General features: G+C 42.2%; 1 protein-coding gene across 1 annotated transcript in view; it reads right to left on the minus strand.

The window, feature by feature from the left end:
* Positions 1-22,950, minus strand: part of LOC145413294 (adenine DNA glycosylase-like) — an 81,325-nt gene that overhangs the window by 12,364 nt on the left and 46,011 nt on the right. Inside the window, exons 4-8 of the mRNA XM_080283022.1 lie at positions 19,652-19,843; positions 19,069-19,179; positions 18,243-18,393; positions 9,954-9,999; positions 4,943-5,064 (exon numbers count right to left, since the gene is read on the minus strand). Of these exons, the coding sequence (XP_080139148.1) occupies positions 4,943-5,064; positions 9,954-9,999; positions 18,243-18,393; positions 19,069-19,179; positions 19,652-19,843 (622 nt within the window). The remainder of the gene's footprint in view (positions 1-4,942; positions 5,065-9,953; positions 10,000-18,242; positions 18,394-19,068; positions 19,180-19,651; positions 19,844-22,950) is intronic.

The raw sequence follows: 22,950 nt of genomic DNA on the forward strand, positions 1-22,950 counted from the left end.
GTGCAGTAGGGAGGTGTTTTTCTGAGTTAGGCTAGGTAAGGGTCCATAACTACCAGTCCAGGAGCCAGGGACTTGTTGTAAGTACCCAGAATGTTTAATAAAGTAATCACTCCAATATCTGGAGTAATAGAGCCATCGGTAGGTTTGGTTATTGGTTTCGTCCGGATATTGGGCCCCAGCTTATGGACTTGTACTTATGGACCCTAACTCAGAGAAACACCTATACAACTCCCTCTGGACATGCATAGCACTTATTTAACACCCAAATCACATCAATAAGGCACATAAATGACTGAAATAAATGCAAAAGAAACATAAAATGAGGGTTTAGAAGTATGTTCATACATTAATAAACATTCTGGTACTTATGGACCCTAACCTAGCCTAACTCTGAAAAACACATTCCTACTGCACATGCATGAGGTAAGTATAGTATGGAAAAAAGTACAGTATGAAACATTCTGGTAAGTATAGTATGGAAAAAAGTACAGTATGAAACATTCTGGTAAGTATAGTATGGAAAAAAGTACAGTATGAAACATTCTGGTAAGTATAGTATGGAAAAAAGTACAGTATGAAACATTCTGGCTACTTACAGCAAGTCCCTGGACACCTCGATGAATAACCGCCTCCTCTCGGACTCTGACAGTAAGAACGATTTCCTGAAGCACTTGCAGTACACTCTTCCTGAAGTCTTGCACCGAACTTAGTCAATAACACACAGAAGTCCGTTCTCTTCACAGTGTTCACTTTAGTCCAAATAATGTTCCAGTTTAATTTAGTGTTGCACATTAACTTTTCCCAAGTTTTTTTTATTTTCCAAAGCCAAAACAAAGAAGTTTAGTTACGTTAAATTTTGTTTCCACTGAGTCTTTTCTCTCATTTCGAAAACCTTAACACAACACACCGTTTTTTTCACCGCACAACACTCAAAATTCCCGTGTGGTCTAGTGGAGAAGTTCTTGCTGTTTATTCACTGTCAGAGTCCGAGAGTATCACTGGCAGGTGACCAAGGGGTGCATCGCTGGGTCGTGGTGATGGCGTACCGACTGCAGAAGACTCTGACGAAAGCCGCAAACTCACGTTGAGCGGTGACTCCACTGTAGCTGATGTGCTGGGCTGTGGCTCGGAGCATGAGGGCCTGTCTTGGGGAGGCAACGGAGTGGAGCCAGGGCTTGGCACAGCAGGGGTCACGGGCCTGAAAAAACTGTCAATCGTTGACTGACGCAAGGACCGACGATTTTGGCGATTGATGATGCGCTGCCTGCAAGCACGCACTTCCTCCACGAGTCCCAAGGGCCCCATCTCCCTGTCGCAGTCCGGGTGTTCCAGGTAGTCTAGGACGAACTCTAGATGTTCCCGGAGTGCGCTCAGCTTGGGGATGGCTGGAGTAGTGTCCTGCTGAGAGGAGTCCACATCATCGTCGTCTTCGTCGTCGGAATCTTCAAGTTCGGGACTGACACCAGCAACCGAAGACACGATCTCGATATCAGACAATGTCTGATACCCAGGATCGCCCTCGTCGTCGTCCAACCACTCACGTACATCATCCACATCAACAACGTCGCCGTGTGTACGTAGCCGTGCATGGAAGTCATCCACGTCAAAGCCCAGAAAATCGTGCTCCACATCTGTTTCGAGAAGCAGACGAGACCAACCATTTTCAAGAGTTTTCACAGGGACTTCCTTCCATGCACTAGCCCAGTTGTACAGCGCAGACTTGATGTTGTAGCGGCGAAGGTTTTCCAAAGTCGGCTTGCCTCGAGTGTCACGTCCTTCCCTGCGCTCGTCCTCATCCTCGAGAACAACCATCACCTCGTCCAGGAACTTCCAACGGTACAGGCGCTTTGTTGCCACGATCACTCCTTGGTCCATGGGCTGAATGAGAGCAGTCATATTAGGTGGCAGAAACATGCACCTAATACGGCCATTCTCAGCAACCAAGTCCTTGTCGCACGGGTGGGCAGGTGCATTGTCGAGCAGAAGGAAAGCCTTTACCTGGTCGCGAGGGATTCCCAGTGTCTTCGTCTGGTATTGGATGACCTCCTTGACAAAGTGACGGTGAAACCAGTCTTTGAAAATCACAGCTGTGAACCATGCTTTCAAAGAATGGTACCATACGACAGGAAGGACATCCATCACCCCACGAAGGCACCGAGGCTGCTTTGCACGGCCAACAACAACGGGCTTAAACCGGTGCATGCTGTTAGCACTGGCACAACACAAAGCAGATATCCGTTCCTTAGAAAGCTTGCGGCCAGGTATACGCTTCTCCATCTCCTCGGCCAGAGTGTTCGTTGGCAAAGAGCGATAGAATAAACCAGTTTCGTCAGCGTTTCTCCAATATCTCCCTCTTCTTTTCCAGAGTCAACACCACTCCCTTCCTTTTCTCAGGTGGTGGGGCCATCATCACACACACTAAGAGGAGGGCCGAGAGCAGCAGGAGGTCTTGCAGCAAGTACGGCACCACCACAAAAGCGAGCACGTGGGCAGCCATTGCGAAGAGCGTAGGTCCAGTCGCGGTGAGAGACAGGCGGGAAGTGGGGAAGATGCAGCGGCGCTCTATCGGACGTCGGAGGAATGACGAACCAAAACAATGCTCTCCCGCGGTGCACGGCAAGTTCAAATTACGGACGGCAAAAAATCAATTTTTTTTTTTTTTGGGGGGGGTTTTCGGACCATTTTGGGAATGTTGGATCCCAGGACGATAAGGTCCGGGTAGTGGGGATGTTCGGTTATTGGGCGTCCGGATATTAGAGTGATTACTGTATAAACCTACCTCAAAAAACTCATTTTATGCTTCTTTTGCATTTATTTCAGTCTTTTATGTCCCTTATTGGTGTGATTTGGGTCTTAAATAGGTGCTATGCATGTCCAGAGGGAGTTGTATAGGTGTATTTCTGAGTTAGGGTCCATAAGTACAAGTCCAGAAGGCTGGGGCCCAATATCCGGAAGGGATCACTATCCGGAAATGCCGTTGGCTCTATTACATCGGATATTGGAGGGACTACTGCATTTTTGTACAGCAAGGTATACAATTTGGTGTTTTTGTCTAGCTTCACCTCATCATTTTGACTTTTTATTTTCTTTGTTTTCCTATTTTGAACATACTAAATTAAAGTACAACTATTCAGCTTCAAATTAACACCACAACCAGCATCTTATCATAAAAAGTGTATTTATACTGACCAATCAAAGCAAAAGTTCGCGAAGCGAATATGCAGCAGAGAATCATAAAAAATTGTGTATCTTTTTCCTTTCACTTTACCACACAATAAAATGCAGAAATAACCATAAGCTATATATCACTGTAAACGTAATTTATTGCAGATTTGAAAGGTTTAAACCAGATTTATGTATCTTTATTAGTTTTTTTTTGCTGAACATTTTTCTACGGCAAGGTATAAAATTTTTGGTTTTCACCTACTTTCAACTCATCATTTAGATTTTTCATTTTCTTTGTTTTTCTTTTTTGAACATACTATGATAAAGTACATCTATTCAGCTTTAAAATGAAACCAAAACCAACATTCTATCATGAAAAGTGTATTTACACAGGGCCATCAAAGAAAAATATTGCGCTGCGATGATGTGGGTCACCACAAGAGCGGCTGACTCCAGCACAGATATAATCTGCCCGGCCCACACACTTGATAAGGTTAATAACCATAAAGAATGCACAACAAGGCAACACATAAAGAAGAAAATATATTCACACCTAAGTAGAGATGAGTGGGTGGGATGAACTGAAATGGTGGTGAGTCACTGGAAAGGAATGAGTATATCCTGTGTAGTTGGGCACAGTATAAGAGACATATTTATACATATCTACAGTGGGGAGGAGGTGGGACAGAAAAATAGTCAGTTGAATGGAAATGAATGGGTAAAAAAGGATGAGATGGTTGTTGTCAATGAGGCAGGGCAGGGGTAGTACAGGTATTCTTTGTGAAGCTGGGCATTACAGGCTTGCCTATTTGTGCACAGCAGTGTCTAAATTACTTAAAAAAAAAATAAAAAATAAAAATAAAAGCAGAACAAGAAGAGGAAATGGAAAAAGTATGCACATGCTCTTTTTTTTTTTTTTAATGCAAGAAACAAGGAACCAAAGGCCAGAAGCCCATAAGAGTGTTCCCCCAAGAAAAAACAACATATATCAGAGAGCCATATTCAAGATCTGTTCATTTCAAGATCCGCGGACACACTGAATTTGAAAGACTGGAGATCATATGCAGCAGGAAATATAGAATGAAGAAGATATTTACAGAGATGACCTGTTGTATACATGAAGGACTGGGAGTAACGGTTAACTCTAGCATTAGAGAGTTGGACAGAAAAGGGACGAGAGTTTGTTGCTAGATGGGTGCTATGCACCCACCGTAGTGGGGAAGGGATGCAAGCAGACAGTTCAGTGGAGCAGAGACCATTAAAGTGGCAACAGAAAAGTGATAATGATGCATTAGTGTAGTGAAGAAACAGAAGTTGAAGGAAGCCAGTAAGAGGAGGAGGGCTGATGAGACGAAAAGTCTTTGACTCCACGTTACTGATAAGAGCTGTATGTGGGAAGCCTCCCTACACATGAGAGCTGTACTCAACAAAGGAGCGAATAAAACCAGTGTATAGAGTCAACAACAGTGCAAGGGCAGGGAAGGCATGGAGTCGGCTTAGCACACCTGATTTCTCAGAAGTAGATTTTGTAAGAGATAATATGATCTTTCCAAGATAAATCCCAAGAGAATGAAACCCTAAGCATGTTTAAAAATGAAGCAAGATTGGGCTGGATATTGTGAAAAACTGGAGGATACTCCTGTGAAGATTTTGATGGATTGAAAGATATAAGAAATGAGTTTTAGACACATCAAAACAACATGATTATTTTACCCCAGTCACAGATATAAACCAAGTCAGGCATTAGGTGTGCCACGACACATGTAATATATCTTACCAGTTTTAGGACGCTGAACAAGCAGCATCTTTCCATTCTCACACTTCATAATAACTACAGCAGACATCTCTTCTCTTGACTGAGTCTTCTGAGCTTTGCGAGGGTAGTTCATTACACCTTGGCTGCAGGAATAAGAATATGACAAAGTAACTCATACCAGAATAATATTCAGTACTGTAGTTCTAATATTGGACTAGAGCTATTACTGCTGCCACATGGCCCCAGACTTATCTAGATTTAAACAGTGGACTACAGGCTGAATCTGACTTTCTGCTGTCCACCATCCCCTTTACAGGGATAAACAAAAAGTTTAAGGATGATTTTAAACCATGCAGCTCAGCTGACTAGTTATACTTATGCCACCACAGGAAGGCATCTCTCCAGCACCCACTACAGCTATAAATAAAACATACATTTTCAAATTCACTACTCACTGCTTAGATGGACTAGCTTTGTTAATCTTAGGAATATTCTCTGCAAAAACTCCTGTGGCATCACTAACACTGGGATCCCTTAACAGGACCTTACCCCACACTATCTCTGGTCTGCCCACTAAAGCTTTCCTTTTCATGTTCATTCATTCATTGCCAGACGCCATGTATCCCAAACGGGGTGGCCAAGGGCTTAGAGTTAATTGTTTTACAGGGAGGGGCACTAATCCTCCACCAACCCCACTTGACACGTAAGGAGAACGTTATGCCAACAGCATCTGGTGTTCCCAGGCGGTCACCCATCCAAGTACTAACCAGACCCAACGTTCCTTTTCATGTTCAGATATGTAAAATGTTTACCCCAACAACTATCAACCCAATTATCATCACACATACATTTCCCCACATGTACAAATGATGTAAGCCATCTTGTACATTCAATACAAAAATTATTATCACAATTTTCTGTTTGACAGTAGGAAACAAGAGGTGTTCCTGGATTTGGCTCCCTGTTATCATCTGACTGAGGTATGCAAAATCAAGCTACGAGGAGTGAGGTGAACCAGGAGTGAGAGGAGCAGTCAGGGAGAAAGACAGAAAGTGGAGAAGCTGAGGATCAAAGAAATGGCAGATGAATAAAGGACCAAAGCAAGGGAGGAGTTGGAATCAGTGAATTGGAATTAAATGGATCTGGACAGCCTATGGAATGCCTATAGGGGCTGCTTAGTTAGGAATGTCGAAGCAGTGTGTCGTGTGACAAGAGTAACAACAAAGAAGAATGGTATGGCATGGTGGAATGAAAAGGTTAAAAGAGCAGTGGACGAAAAGACACAGAAGTGGCTAGAGTGGTTACAGGATAGAGATTCAACTGAAATAAGAACCGAAAACTGTATACTGAGAGCAAGAAGCATGTAAAGAGACTAGTGAAGAGGAATAGGGGGGTAAATGATGATCTAGGAACAAAAATGACTGCAAATTACTCTGAAAACAGGAAGTTATTCTAGAAAGAGGTGTGGAAATAGAGAAGCGACAGTGGAAAAAAATGAGAAAGTGTCAAGGCTGTAAGTGGCAGATTATTAATCCACGGGACTGAAGTATGGACCAGATGGAAAGAATATTTTCATAGCCTGATGAATGGGAATACAGGGAGCAGAGCCGCTGTAAACATGACTGGTTTTGGGGGTGTGCAGAGAAGGAATGCAGTACCAGGAAATGTGACACTCGCACTGATGTACACTGTGAAGCAGCCAAAAAAAGGGAAAGCAGCTGAGGTTGATGAAGTGTATGCAAAAGGTGACTGAATGTAGTGGAGAGAGCAAAATTAAGTGCTTGTTGGAGATATGTAAGAAGGCTTGGATGGGTGAAACTGTGCCAGTAGAGTGGAAAAAGGCTGTGACTGTATCTATCTATCTATCTATCTATCTATTGCCAGACGCCTCAATCCCGTTTGGGGTGGCCACAAACAAATCGCCTCCAAGTCGCCCTGTCCCCCGCCATTTCACTCCCCTGCTCCCAACTCACACCCCCCTCTCTCATATACCTCTCCACCCCATCTCTCCATCTCATCCTCGGCCTCCCCCTCCCTCTTTCCCCCTCCACCTCACTCACATACACTCTCTTCGTCAGTCTTTCACCTGTACAAAAATAAAGCTGAGTGAAGTGATTGCAAGAATTATCGTGGCATAGGTATACTGAGTGTTGTAGAGAAGGTATATGGAAGAATTATCATGGAGAAAGTAAGAGAGATATCAGAAGTCCTAGTGAGTGATGACCAGGCTGGCTTTAGGAGTGGCAGACGATGTGTGGACAGATAGTGGAGATGGCTAGTGTGAAGGACTAGACGGTGTTTATGGCATTTATGGATCTGAAATGAGCATACAACAAAGCAGACAGAGAAGGATTGTGGAAGGTTCTGCACATGTACAGTGTAGACGGTAAGCTGCTAGATGCTGTCAAGTTTTTGTGATGGCAGTGAGCATGTGTAAGGGTAAATGGGCATCTAAGTGAATGGTTCACAATCAATGTGGGCATGAGACAAGGTTGTGTGATGTCCCTGTGGTTCTTCAATATATACAGTATATGGATGGGGTGATGAGAGATGTAAAAGACGAATAATGGAGAGCGGGATGGAACTGGTAATGAATGGTGATGGATGGAATATCTCAAATTTGTTGTATGCTGATGATGCAGTGCTCATCATCATCATAATCTAATCATGCTTTGCCCCACAAGAAGCATGCAAGCCGTGGGCTAGGCAAGTTGGTCCTGACATTTAAGATAAGAGTGACCTGACTCACTCATCCCTGAGTGGCATTACTGACTAATAAACCCCAACCACCCCTTGGATATAAACCTGCCCAGGCTCAATCCAACTGGAGCACCTTAATTACCCACCAAACCACAGGATGGCATAATTTGGTTATACGGTTACCACATGGCATAGTAAATGGCTTCCTAGTGTACAGGAAGCCATTTGACTTGTCACTCAGTGTCAAGTCACCCACAGGCAGCAGGAAGAGGAAAGAATCTGGGAAAGAAAGACAGAAGAGAGAGTGCAATGTCGTCCGTAGGCAGAAAGAAGAGGAAAGAATGAAGGAAAGAAATACAGAAGAGGAGGGAAGGAAAAAGGGAAGGACGAGAGGAAAGGGCAGACATCCAAGAGCAGCACTACAACGAGTGAGTGGATGGTGTAGTGCTGCTCTTGGGTGTCTGCCCTTTCCTCTCTTCCTTCTTTTTTTCCTTCTCTTTCTACTTCCAAATATTGAACAAGAACTTGGTAGACTAGTGTAGAGTTTCGCTGATGTCTGTGAGGTTGTGCCTTGAGAGTAAATGTAGAAATGAGTAAAGTGATGGTAATTGAGAGAGATGGTGACTCCCAGTGTGATGTTACAGTGAATGGTGAGAGACTGGAATTGGTAAGAGGGTTCAAATACTTGGGTACAGTTATAGAAAAGAGAGGAAAATGTGCAAAAGAAGTGGAAAGTAGAGTGACACAAGAAAGGAAAGTAGCCGGTATGAAACAGAGGCTTGAGTGTTGCAGCTGTGCGAGGCTTACACGGAGTGTTAGGGCCAACTTTAACATGTGGGTGTAAGACTATGGTGTGGCATGAAAATGAAAAGTCAAAAGTGACAGCAGTGAAGATGGGACTACTGAGGAATGTATGTGGAGTACAGAGAGCGGATAGGATATGAAATAACATGATTCGTGAAAGATGTGGAGTGGGGAAGTCAGTGGACACCAGAATCGAAGAGAGTGTACTGAGATGGTATGGTTATGTGGAGAGAATGGATAACAACAGAGTGGTGAAAAAGGAATATCTGAGCAAACTTGAAGGAGGGAGGAGGCGAGGTAGGCCATGGAGAAAGTGGAAGGATATAGTGGATGAGTGTGTGGGAAAGAGTTATGGAAGTCAGTGAGGCTAGGGGACTAACAAGAGATCGATCTGGCTGGATGAATATTGTGAGAAGTGCATGATCAGGGATTTGGCACCACTTTTAAGGTGACAGCATTTGGACTGACTCTACTGGATACATTTATGTGACAGAATGTGGTGAAAGTTTTTTGGTGTATAAGATAGAGCCAGGATTTCGTGGGCTTGAATGATGAATGAATAGAAGCGTACCCATTGGACTGGGCAAACTTGGGCTGTCTGGACGTTGCTACTCCTCACCCTGCCCTAGGGTGGGAAAGGAGGTCCAGATGATGATAATGTTTTTTCTTTGAGGGAACAATCTTACTGGCTTCTGGCCTTTGGTTCCTTCTTCCTTGCATTAAATTTAAAAAAAATCTTAATAATGGTTTAGGACTTTGCCACATATTGGACGCCCTGCATTTTGTATCTGGAGAGACAGATTATGAGTGACATTACTTTTCTTGTTTTATACTTATTTCTTATGCATGTATGATGAGAGTCGAACTGTTCACTACCATACCTGCTCAGCCAAACAGAGAAGAAATGTTTAGAGCAATTATACACATCACCTTGCAAATATGCTCAGTTTCTAAGTGTATTTCTATTTTTGTACACAATGTTCTTTGGAAGTGGCATTACAAACCATCTCCCTATGCTCTATTCAGGATGCTCCTGTCTGTGAACATCATCATCCTCAACTGCCCTTATTTCACTATCACAGAACATTACTTATTTTTTTGCAAATGACAAGCAACACTTTCCTTTTACACAAACACAATTCCTCAGTGTCATTAAGAAGGCGTCCCTAATAACCATATATATGTTTTGTGGGGCAAGCTTGCATAGGTAAACTATTTTCACCTCCTGACTGCTTTCCAAGCTACAATCTGCATTTACATGCTACAATGAAGTCCTCTAAAGTAGGGAAACACCTTTGCCTCTGAATAGGAGGGTGCATGTCATACAACAAACACATAAACCATACAGTACTCAGTACTTATTATAAAAAGAAGGAACAATTTTCTGCAGCAATATAACTTGAATAAGCTTTCAACTTCTTCCTATGTTTCTATGCAAAATCTCTTATTCATGTTTAAAGAAGAGATGGTTGACTATCAAAAATGAAAACATACATCATTTATATACTACAACTATTTTTCATCATACCTTTCATCCCAATCCTCCTTTCGAAGACAAAACTCACAAGTGGGCACTGTAAGAGGAAAAAGTCTGGCACTAGGAGTGGTCAACATCAATTAATCCTAACTAGCTATCATTATTCATGAATGAATATTAGTACCAAGCAGAACTACTGAGAACTGCCTATAAACAATTAACCTTAACCCATTCAGTCCAATAATGTACTGTATGTTACACTTTATTTTCAATGATTATATTCATCAGAGGAATAACCCTTAACCCCTGGACACCGGTCTAAAATCTAACGCGTCACCTCAGTACGGAAAAATTCCACAAAATAGCCTTACTTCTAGCATTCATATCTCAGAAACTATAGCAGTTAAGGGAAATGAATGAAAGATCACATTACTCATCAACTCTTCTTCTTGCAAATGAAAGTATCCCCAGCTCTGTAGGTCATTGTGTCGATAAGTAATGACATGAGGAAGAGGACTAATTTTTGCCGCAAGACCAGGACGTGTTCATGCGTCTGCCGGAGGCCCCAATTATGGCTTTGCTCTTAACATGATAACTTCGCCATTACTGGATAAACTAGACACAGTGGTGTCCAAGGCATGCCCTATGGCACTATCACTGAGTCCTTTCTTATTATCCTTAGAAAAAGGCTTGGCAGGAGTGGATGAGGCAAAAGTCCACGTGAGGTGAGACTGGAAACGGACGAGAAGGGTTAAGAAAACAGCGGATTACACCTGGCAGAGTCAAAGAGGTATGGTTAGATCGGCTAGTGGGAGATTCCTCCCTAGCTTTTGGTGACGAGACAAAGTGGTGACCACTTCAAACTGTGGCATGAAAACAAGTGCGGTCCCAACCGACACCTGGCGCCACCTGGCCACTGATTTCTTGACAGTTCCGACAGACACCCAGCGGTTAGGGGTTAAAAGTGAATGGTTTCAAAAAATCTCTTAACCCAAGGCTGTACTCTGTATTATATTCTGGCTAATGCCAGATGATCTTAGGAGAGACTCCTTGGAGTAAAGGTGTTTAAATTGTTGGCCCCCGAGCTGACTCCTCCCACATTGCCCAAAAGCATGGGAAAAATTTATAAGCACAGAACAAAGATTTAAGAACAGTATGAGGATGACCTGAAACCATACAAAGATCATCATTGCCAAGAAAGAAGGAAAAGTCCTCCAAAGAAAGGACCACTTGAACATAGTTGATTGCTTCAACAAAAGATCTATCCCATTCCATCCTTGCATCCCTCACTGTAAGATAACAAATTCCTATAAAATACAAGGAATTCCAAAGAAAAGTCCCTCCTCCACCACTCAGCACTACATACAGTACACAAAACTAGTCATCCAAAACTCTTAAGCCAAACAACATCCTCCATAAACCCCCTCCAAACATTCATTCCTAGAGGGTTATTAGTCTACCTAGCCAAACTATGATGAGACCAACACCCTACTCTAACACTAACACAAAACACAACTCACAGGCATCACATTCACCTTATGCAACTCAGTCACAACATGAACATACAACATAATCTTAGCAAGAGATCTGTGGAAGTGCCCAACTGAAGTGAATGGGTTTCTGAAGTTAATGATGCTTACATTTAGATAGGCCAGAGGCCACAACAAAAACAAGAGCAACCAAAAATTCATTCTGTATGCAGGTGTCTCTCTTTTCCCTTAATAGCATATATATTGGGTATCATTGTCACCTTATCTAAACCTTCTGTTGAGCAGGGTTCTCCCTCGGCTGAATAAAATAATCTTCATGGTTAAAACAGGTCTTACACTGTACTCAAGGTCTTATCGAATGTTTATTCTCATTCAGCTTTTCCCAATGAAGGATGAATATTCCTGGCACTCTAACTATCACCTAATTTCCAAAACTTATTATAGTTACAGTCCTCAGTATAAGCAGTGAAGAGTTCCAAAACATTACAACTTTTTCCATACACTGGTGCTATAAACCACGGGAAAGTGGCAAATCAGCTTTATAAATAGTAATGGAACTTTAATAGGCAATTTTTCATTTATCCTATGAATTTCATAGCAAAAAATGTCAAAGGTGACCTATAACAAGGACTTATTGCATTAATAGTCTTTAAGCCTATCATCGTATACCATATTTCCCGCCATATAATGCGCACCCACAATCTGCCGTGGGATATTTAGCAAAAACCATTTGTTTAATTCAATATACTCATCATCATCATCACCTAATCCAGTGTTGCCCCATGAGGAGCGTAGGAGCGCAGGGACTGGCAAGTTGGTCCTGACATTTAAGATGAGAGTGACCAGCCTCACTCATCCCTGTGTGACATTACATGAGCAATAAACCCCAACAACCCTTTGGATATAAACCTACACCAGCTCAATCTGACTGGTGACCCTCAATTTCCCACTAAACCACCAGGTGGCATTATTTAGTTATATGGTTAGCTGGTTACCACCCAGCATAGTATGTGGTTTCCTGGTGTAGGCCTACAGAAACCATTTGGCTAGTCACTCAGTGCAGTGTCACCTGCAGACAGAAGGTAGGGGAAAGAATGAAGGAAAGAAAGACAGAAGAGGAAGAACGAAAGAAAGACAGAAGAGGAAGAACGAAAGAAAGACAGAAGAGGAAGGAAGGAAAGAAAGACAGAAGAGGAAGGAAGGAAAGAAAGACAGAAGAGGAAGGAAGGAAAGAAAGACAGAAGAGGAAGAAAGGAAAGAAGGAAGGTAGAAAGGAATGAGCAGGCACCTGAGAGCAGCACTACATCCAGTGAGTGGATGGTGAATGCCCCCACCTACCACTATTCAATACAGTATACTAATTACACATACAGGTATTCAACATCCATCAATAAGTTGTGAAGGAGATAATTTTGCATCCATCCATCCATCCATCCATCATCCAATCCTATATCTCCCCATGAGAAGCATAGGAGCCCAGGGCTAGGCAAGTTGATCCCGACATTTAAAATGAGAGTGACCAGCCTCACTCACCCCTAAGTGGCATTACTTGAGTAATAAACCCCAACCAACCTTTGGATATAAACCTGCACAGGTGACCAGCCTCACTCATCCCTGAGTGGCATTACTTGAGTAATAAACCCCAACCAACCTTTGGATATAAACCTGCACAGGTGAACAGCCTCACTCACCCCTGAGTGGCATTACTTGAGTAATAAACCCCAACCAACCTTTGGATATAAACCTGCACAGGCTCAATCTGATTGGAGCACCTTAATTGCCCACTAAACCACCAGGTGCCATAATTTGGTTATATTGTTACCACTCAGCGTAGTAAATGGTTTCCTGGTGTATGGGAAACCATTTGGCTTGTCACTCAGTGTAGAATCACCCATGGGCAGAAGGAAGAGGAAAGAATAAAGGAAAGAAAGACAATAGGGAGTGTAAAGTTATCCGTGGGCAGAAGGAAGAGGAAAGAATGAAGGAAAGACAGACACAAGAGGAAGGAAGGAAGGGAGGAAAGGGCAGACACCCAAAGCAGCACTACATAGGATGAGTGGATGGTGGGCACCTCCACCTACCACCTAGCATTAAAATATTTATTTCGAGTGGAAATTCATGAATGTACAAATCTTTCACTACTGCCTTGTGCTCACTCACAGGCAATCGGTGGCGTGGTGTCATCACTCCATGCTCCATGTATGTGCATATCTAACCCAGAGAATGCTTGTTTACCAATTATTAGCAATGTATTTAATATAATTCACACTCATCAAAGTCTGCCTTATTGAAATCTTAATTAGTAATTTGTATGGTCATTTAGTGATGGTAGGTGGGGGCACTCACCATCCACTCCCTCGATGTAGTTCTGCTCTCGGGTGACTGTCCTTTCCTCTCTTCCTTCCTCTTCTGTCTTTCTTTCCTTCCTTCCTCTTGTCTTTCTTTCCTCTTCCTTCTGTCTCCAGGTGACTCTACACTAAGTGACACGTCCAATGGTTTCCTGTACACTAGGAAACCATTTACTACACTGGGTGGTAACCATAAAACCAAACCAAGGCACCTGGTAGTGTAGAGGGTAATTAAGGCGCTCCAGCCGGATTCAGCCCATGTAAGTTATATATCCAAGGGGTGGTTGTGGCTTATTGCTCACGTAATGCCACTCAGGAATGGGTAATGCTGGTCACTCTCATCTTAAATGTCAGGACCAACTTGCCTAGCCCCAGGCTCCTATGCTCCTCATGAGGCAACACAGGATTGGATGATGGATGGATGGATGGATGGATGGATGGATGGATGTATATATGTATGTATGCTTCTGACTGTTGGTGGTCCTGATACCAGTCACCTAAACCTGCAGGCCTACCCAATACCATGCCCTTCCTGATATGATGCACAGGGTGATTTGTGATGAAAACTTTTTTGGGAAAAAAGTGCATATTATACAGCAGGAAATACAGTACTTTGTCTGCACTGCTTCCCTCCCTCCCTCTCTCATTCATCGTGCTACATAAACAAGCAAATGATCTGTCTCTGTCAATACCTGAAGAATGTTCAAGTCAGGCTGAAATTACTGTATCCTCACAATAAACACGTTACTAAATTAGAAAGCACTCAGTGCGTGCACACCTCCACTGACGCCATTAAAATGGATCCAGATCTGGATCCATGGAGAAAGGATTCTGACCCAGATCCAACCCAAAATCTAATCAATTCTTTCTTGGCCCATAGCCCACCCTTCCACAAAATTTCATTGAAATGCATGGAGAACTTTTGGAGATCTCATCTGGACAGATAGACAAAAAGACAGACAGACAGACAGACAGGCAGGCAGACAGACACTGGTGAATACATAACCTCCTCCAACTTCATTGGCAGAGGTAATTAGAGCACTGTAATGCAAGACATAAGCTCAGAAATTCCTTTTTTTTTTTTTTTCCACAGTTACTCAGCTGAGGAATAGACTGTAACACCAGTCGAACAGGGCAGTACTCCCGAGGTTGATGGCAAGCTGGTGACAGGGAGAGCTGGAGCTCCCGTTTCACCAGCCCTCAGGACTTGATCCTGACCATCTCCCTTTTCTGAACATTTTCAGTGCATTCATTTACACAGAGAGCAGGCCAGCATGCTCTCATGATACCTCTACCTTCAACTGCCTACACCACACTACATGCACATAACATATCACACCTTCTATTCACATCTTTAGTAATGGCAGCTGCAATCTCACAATCAAATGAGGTGGTATCTCGGATTGCCACCACTGGCAGGGTAGGGCTGGAGGCACAGGGTCCTCCCGGTCGCTATCAAGCGACTGTGCCGGCAGCAATTGTTGCTATTTCCGGGAATGCTCGTCGGCGAAGAGGTGACGGTGAGGCCTTATTCTTTACCAACATCCGCGGCCTTACCACAAATTTAAACTCAGTTCATTTTTTCCTTCAGTCCATATCCCCTTTGGCCCTTTTCCTCACAGAACCACAAATCTCACCCTCTACCGATATATCTCCATTTTGTTTTCCCGGTTACCATCTCCTTACAAACTTTCGAAACAAGGGCGGCACCTGTTGTTATATCAAATCCCAATATGCAGTTGATACTGTTTTAAACTTCACTTCATCCAGTTTTGATTATTCATTATATAAATTAAATTGCCAAAACATTACCAAATATATCTGTGTAGTTTATCGTTCCCCCAATGCTTCTTCGGAACCCAGTATATTTGATTCCATATCCACTCAGTTGAGTAACCTTGACCTTGCCCTTGGCAATGAAATTACCATTTTGGGTGATTTTAACATACACAATGTTGAATGGTTATTGCATTCTGCCCGGACTGACGACGCTGGTCTAGAATGCGAGCTGTTTGCGGAATCGTTTAATCTCACCCAGTTGGTAAAGCAACCAACCAGGATACCTGATAATCCTGACCATAATGCCCATCTCTTGGATTTATTCTTGACAAATAATCCAGATCAATACAGGATAGAGGTACTGTCACCACTTGGATCCTCTGACCACAATCTCATCAAAGCCTCATTAGTTAACCCTCCTACACCTCCCCATTTCGAACCTGTCAGGGTGACCCGATGGCACTTTGACAGGGCAGACTGGGATGGATTTAGAAATTATCTTGCTGATGTTCCATGGCAGTCTTTCTTCTCTAGTGATCCCAATTCTACCCAGTCCCACATTTGTGACTTAATACTAGCTGATATGGATTTATTCATACCAAGTCAACAATTCACTAAAAGATCAAACTCTCCAAAATGGTTTGATGGCAATTGTGCCAGAGCAACAGCCCAAAAGTCATTAGCATATAACTCTTACTTAAAATCAAAACACCTGAATCACTCTCCCAATTTAAAATTGCTAGAGAAATCATGCAAAAGCTGTATTAAATCTATCTAAATCAAACTTTCTTCAAAAGCAAGCATCAAAACTACTTAACAACCCTAATGACAATAGAATATTCTGGTCAACTCTTAATTCTTTCAATAATAACTTTAACAAGTCATCTTCCATTCCCCCACTAAAATCTTCAGATGGCAATATTACAAATGACCCACGTGGGAAAGCAGATATCTTTGCTAGTACCTTTGCAAGAAACTCTACCATAGATGATACCAGCCAGAATGTCTCAGTACTGGAACTTGATTCTCCCGAAATTGCCCCACTTAAAATACAGACAAGATTTGTAAAATCCATCCTAGACAATTTACCTACCAACAAAGCTCCAGGTCCAGATGGAATTCCGCCAATTGTTTTGAAAAACTGTTCCCCTGAACTTGCCTCTGTCCTAGCTAAATTATTCAGACTATGCATATGTACTTCTTTATTCCCAAATTCATGGAAAGAAACCAATATCCACCCAGTTCCGAAGAAAGGAAGTTCGTCTGACCCCTCCAATTACTGACCAATAGCTATCACATCTTCTCTTGGTAAGGTATTTGAAACTTTAATTAATAAGCATATTGTTAAACATCTTGAATCCAACAACTTAATTAATGATAGACAATACGGTTTTCGCCACGAAAGATCCACCATTGACATACTCAATCTCTTAACTCATACCATCCATCAATCAATTGATCTTTTTGGAGAAACTCATGCAGTAGCTCTTGATATCTCTAAAGCTTTCGACAGAGTATGGCACCGTTCCCTGCTGTCCAAACTCCTTGCTATGGACTAACGTCTTTTGTTCCTTTGATTTCTTCTTATCTTAGTGACAGGAAAATAAGAGTAAAAGTAGATGATGTATATTCGAATTTCCACTCAATTAACGCCGGCGTGCCGCAGGGATCAGTTCTGGCGCCAACCCTATTTCTGGTTCATATTAATGATCTCTTATCTGTCACTCTCAATCCCATTCACTCATATGCAGATGACTCAACACTACATAGTTCATTCACACTCAGACATCCATTTACAAAGTCTAATATCTCTACCTCTCAACTCAGTACAGCCATCTCCATAAATCAAGATCTATCTACAATCAGTGAATGGGGACAAAACAACCTTGTCTCTTTTAATGCTAGTAAAACTAAATATATACAGTTTACTAATAGACAGATATTGCCAGATTCGTACATTACCTTCAGTGCTACTAATATTCCCATCTCCAAAAGTATTGAAATCCTTGGTGTCTCACTTAACAGTGCCCTCAGCTGGACCTCTCATGTCAGATCACTTGCTAAAACCGCCTCAAAGAAACTTGGATTATTGTACAGAGTCCGTAACTTCTTTGCCGATGAGCAGTTAGCTATAATTTATAAGAGTCATGTGCGCTCTCAGCTTGAATATTGCTCACCCTTGTGGAATGGTTGTGGAAAGGTTGCATTAAGACAACTAGACAAAATTCAGAATAAAGCTGTTAGAATCATTAACAACCCTGCCATTACATATAAACTACCTCCCCTGCAAGTAAGAAGGAATGTTGCCTCCCTTGCATTATTTTACAGATTTTTTTTGGCAAATGCTCAGACGAAGTTGCGTCCATGGTGCCACCTCTCCATGCCTTCCCTCATGCTACACGGGCATCTGGTAGCGCTCATGACTGGAATGTCACTCAACCATATTGCAGAACTTCTGCCTATCAGAATTCTTTCATTCCCTGAACTGCATCTCTCTGGAACTCGCTTCCCCAGAGTTGTTTTCCTCCAAATTTCAACCTACAACTGTTCAAGTCTAACTGTTACAGATATTTTATGAACAGAGGACACCAATAATCTGGTGTATGGATTATTTTTTTTCTCCATTTGTTTTTCCTTCCTCCGTTCTGTAAAAAAAAAAAAAAAAAAAAAAAAAAAAAAAAGCTAAAGTAGGCAGATAAATACTTTCTCCTCTTTCTACTTACAACATTCAATGTCTGGGATGTTACTGGCCTCTCGTTCATCAGATTTCTTGTTACTCTTAAAGTGAGAGGATATGGAGGTTTGACGTTGCTCAGCACTTCTGTTCCAAGCAACACAGTTGTTGCGAAGTGGACAGCTTTCACAACTTGGAGTCTGGAAATAATCATAAGTTTTTAATGTCTCAAGATATGAAATAACCTTTTCACAGGCATGTCACAATAATATATTCCAGTCTAGATGAGGCGAATTTCATTCAGTTTTGGGAGAACCCAGTAATTAAAAAATATCTATGAACTATCTTAATAATTTATTAGTACTGTCGCACCAACATACCAGGCACTTTATCCTAGTTAATACCAGAATATTTTTGCGTGCTACAGGAAATCCTACCAGTAAAATGGCTAAAACAAAATGCTAAAAAAAAAAAAATCAAATACTGTACAACACACCAGATTCAAGATTTTTATAATGTCCTATGACTTCTGGATTCCAATGTGTACAGGTACAGGAGCAACTCTACATGGGTTCAATTACCCTATTAATTCACCTGTGAGGCGAAGATAAGACTTCGGAAGGCTTGAAATGATGCAAAAATAAATGTGAGGCCTATTTCACAGAGCAGTGCTGATAATTCATTTATCAGTATATACTTATTTTTTATGGATCCTACCCATCTCCAAATTTTTAAGAGATACAGGGTGGGATAATAATGATGATTACAAAGTTAACTAAAACTTTGGCACCTATACATTTCCATGAAACATGAAGGGTTTTACTATATAAAATGAGCCAATTATAACATTTTTCAAACTCTAAAGGCAATCTTACCTTAGGGGTACAAACTGTTGCCCCTAGCTCCATCATTGCTTGGTTGAAGTCTCCAGGTCTATCTGGATCAACAAGCTGATTGGCTAAATCCCAAAAATGCTCAGAAGTTGACTGAAATAAACAGTAAAATGTGTTACTTTCTCCTGACAGGGCAATAATGATATGAATGAAGGATTATAATGGATTTCTTTCTAGGTATTATTTTCAGTATTCACAAAAAGTTTATCATAGTTCAATAAATGTTCAAGGTCACGAGGTAAACATGAAAACAAAAAGCCAGTTTTAGATTACATTTCCTTCACTGAGGTTAATATCCCTTTCTTGCTTCCTCCCTGCTTAGCCTATAATGATAAAAACTGACACACATTACGGTCTAACTCAGAAAAAGTACGAGAATTATTCATGTAGGTAGGAAAACAGGTGGACAGTAGCCAGATAAATGGTAAGATACATCTCCAGTACCCCTAAAGGTAGACAGGAAGATGAGTCAAGAGTTGCTATATACAAGGGATGCATGGTTTACAGCTGGCTAGAAAGTGGTTAAGAAGGCAGGCAGAAAGAAGGAAGAAAATGTTAAATTCACCTGGGCAGAAATATCAGCTCCCACACCCCGGATACGGGCCAGGACTCGACTGACATTGCCATCAACAACCCCAACACGCTTGCCCAGTGCAATGGAGGCAATAGCACTGCCTGAATACCTCCCTACACCAGGAAGCTGGGCCACCAGAGAATCTCTCTCATCTGGGAACTCTCCATTCAGCTCTTCCACAATCTGTTCAGATGAAAAGCACTTTAGAGTAATCAAAAAATCTTGCGCCAACGCAAGATCATGCACGCAGAGTGAGAGAAGAGTTCTGGACAAATGTGGAAGTGTGCATGGAAAAGTTTGAAAGGAATGAGCCAGTATTTTTGATTGGTGATATGAATGGTAAAGTAGGGAAAGTGAAGGTGGATAGAGTAGTTGGTGAGTGGGGTGTGCCAGCTGCGATAGATGAGAATGGCAGTGCTTTAGTGGACATTTGTGCCGGAAGGGGGTTGGTGATAGCCAATACCCTCTTCAGGCTTCAGTGGACATTTGTGCCAGAAGGGGGTTGGTGATAGCCAATACCCTCTTCAGGCACAAAATGATCCACAGGTATACATGACAAGTGATGAGAAGGGTGGGTGGTGAACTGAATGAAAGGAAGGCAATAACTGATTATGTGTGTGTGGATGAAAGGATGCGAAGGTATGTAATGGATGCAAGAGCATATAGAGGTTGGGGGAGTGGAGTTTCTGACCACCAGTTGGTGGTGGTCAGAATCAAGGTCCAAGTAAAATGGAAAAATAGAAGAAGGGAAGGACAGGAGGAAGGAGTATATGCAAGGAGAATGGAATGGTTACAAGAGGATGAGAAAAAGGCAGAATATAAGAGAGAAGTGGAGGAACAATTGGGAAATATATGAATTCGAGCAGATAGGGGGATGTGAAAGGTGTGTGCAAGGTATTCACAGAAGAAATATGCCAGCATGTGAGGTGGTGTGTGGGGTGAAAAGAAGACGAAAGGGGGTGCAAGGAACAGCATGGTGGAGTGAAGAGGTGAGACATGCTGTGGCACAAATGAAGAAAGCATATAATGAATGGATGAGAAATAGGGGTGCGGAAGAAGCTGAGAGACAGAAGAGAGAATTATATGTAGAAAGGAAGAGAGAGGTGAAAAGATTAGTAAGAGAGAGTAAGAAGAGAGTGGATGAGGAATTTGGAAGGAATTTGAGTGTAAAGTGGAGGGACTGTAAGAAAATGTTCTGGAAAGAGGTGAAGAGAGTTAGACAGGGTGGCAATGAAGTTAGTAGGGGAATGAAAGATAAAAATGGTAGATTACTAGTGGAAAAGGGAGAAAAAGTGAGCAGATGGAGAGAACACTTGGAATTATTGAACATAGAGAATGAAAGTAATGCAAATATAAGTGGCTGGGGAATGGCTGGGAGAAGGAGGGAGGTGAGATGAGAGGAAGGAATCAGTAGGATGGAAGTTGTGCAAGCAATGAAGAAAGTCAAAATGGGGAAAGCCCCAGGAACTGATGGAGTGTGTGGTGAAATGCTGAGGCATGGGGGAAAGATAGTAGTAGAATGGATGTGGAAGATGTGGAGATTGGTCTGGGAGGAAGGAATGGTCCCAGAGGATTGGAAGTCAGGTATAATTATTCCCTTGTACAAAGAGAAAGGGGAAAGAGAAGTGTGTGGTAATCACAGGGGCATTTGTCATCTTAGTGTAATAGGAAAAGTATATGGTAGGATACTTATTGACAGAGTTAGGGAAATAACAGAGGAATTAGCCTAGTTGGAGAAGAACAGGGAGGTTTTAGGAAGAGAAGAGGATGTGTAGATCAGATATTCATTCTTAGATCTTTAGTGGAAAAGTTTCTAAAGAAGGGAAAGAAATTGTATGCAACCTTCATGGATTTGGAGAAAACATACGACAGGGTGCATAGAGAAGGATTGTGGAAAGTATTAAGAATATATGGAGTGGAGGGGAAGCTGTTGAATGTTGTGAAGAGTATGTATGAGGATGCTAAGACTGCAGTGCGTGTGGATAGTGAACTGAGTGAATTTCTCTATTTGAAGGTTGGGTCGAAACAGGGATGTGTCATGTCTCCATGGCTGTTCAATATGTACATGGATGGGGTTATAAAAGAGATAAAAGGTAGAGCACTGGATTTTGGAGTGGCCCTGGTGAGAAAGGGCAGTGGTTGGAAACTCCCTGTACTGTTGTTTGCAGATGATACTGTGTTGTTAAGTGAAGACGAAGGGGAGCTGCAAGGCTTGGCAGATGAGTTTGGGAGAGTGTGTAAGAAACGGAATGTAAAGATGAATGTAGGGAAGAGTAATGTTATGGTCTTCGAAAAAAGTGAAGTCAGTGAATGTACAGTGAGGTTGAAAGATAAGGAAATGGAAAATGTGAGTACTTTTAAGTACTTGGGTAGTGTGATGAGTAAGGATCGAAGTTTGGAGGGTGAAATGTTTGAAAGGGTACAGCAAGGAAGAAAGGATGCTAGTTCCTTGAAAGCAGTGATAAGAAACAGGGAAGTGAGCATGGAAGTGAAGCTTGGTCCTTGTTGGAGGGACACAGGTCAAGAGTGAGTGCTATGGAAATGAGTTATTTAAGAGAAGCATGTGGAGTTACATGGAGAGACAAATTGACAAATAAGGATGTGAAGGAGTGTTGTGGTGTGGATGTGGATGTGATAAGAAGCCTTAGGAGAAACACAATGAGGTGGTTTGGCCATGTGGAGAGGATGGCGAGTGAGAGACTGAAATGGAGAGTGTATGTGAGTAAGGTCCAGGAGGAGAGGGGGAGGGGAAGGCCAAGGATGAGATGGAGGGATGGAGTGGAGAGGTATATGAGAAAGAGGGGTGTGAACTGGGAGCAGGGCAGTGAAATGGCAGGGGACAGGGCAACGTGGAGGTGATTTGTTTGTGGCCACCCCATATGAGATTAAGGTGTCTGGTAATAGATAGAGAGAATAAACACATTAACAAGATGGGTATACTGTACTATATGAATCCACATGAAAGTAAATACACAAACTGCAAGTCGTGGAAAAATAAAGCTGCTCTGTGTGTGTGTGTGTGTGTGTGTGTGTGTGTACACATGAGGTCCTACCCAAAAGTTCCCAAAATTTGAATAAAGAAGGAAAAAATCCTAATCTCTACCATCCCCTTCAAACTAGTGCATGGAGACATCAATCCCAGCACTTCTCCCATGCTCAGAACGTGTTCTGGAAGTCCTTGAGCATCAGCTTGTTCAGAACCTTCCGCGATTCCTCCTGGCTCTTCTCAATGGTGTCAGATCTAAGTCCTTTCAGGTGGATTTTCATTTTTGGAAAAAGGAAAGAATAAC

This window comes from Coenobita brevimanus, chromosome 95 (assembly GCF_032717465.1).
Source record: "Coenobita brevimanus isolate Jiangsu-jjx chromosome 95, ASM3271746v2, whole genome shotgun sequence".
In the NCBI taxonomy this organism is placed as follows: domain Eukaryota; kingdom Metazoa; phylum Arthropoda; class Malacostraca; order Decapoda; family Coenobitidae; genus Coenobita; species Coenobita brevimanus.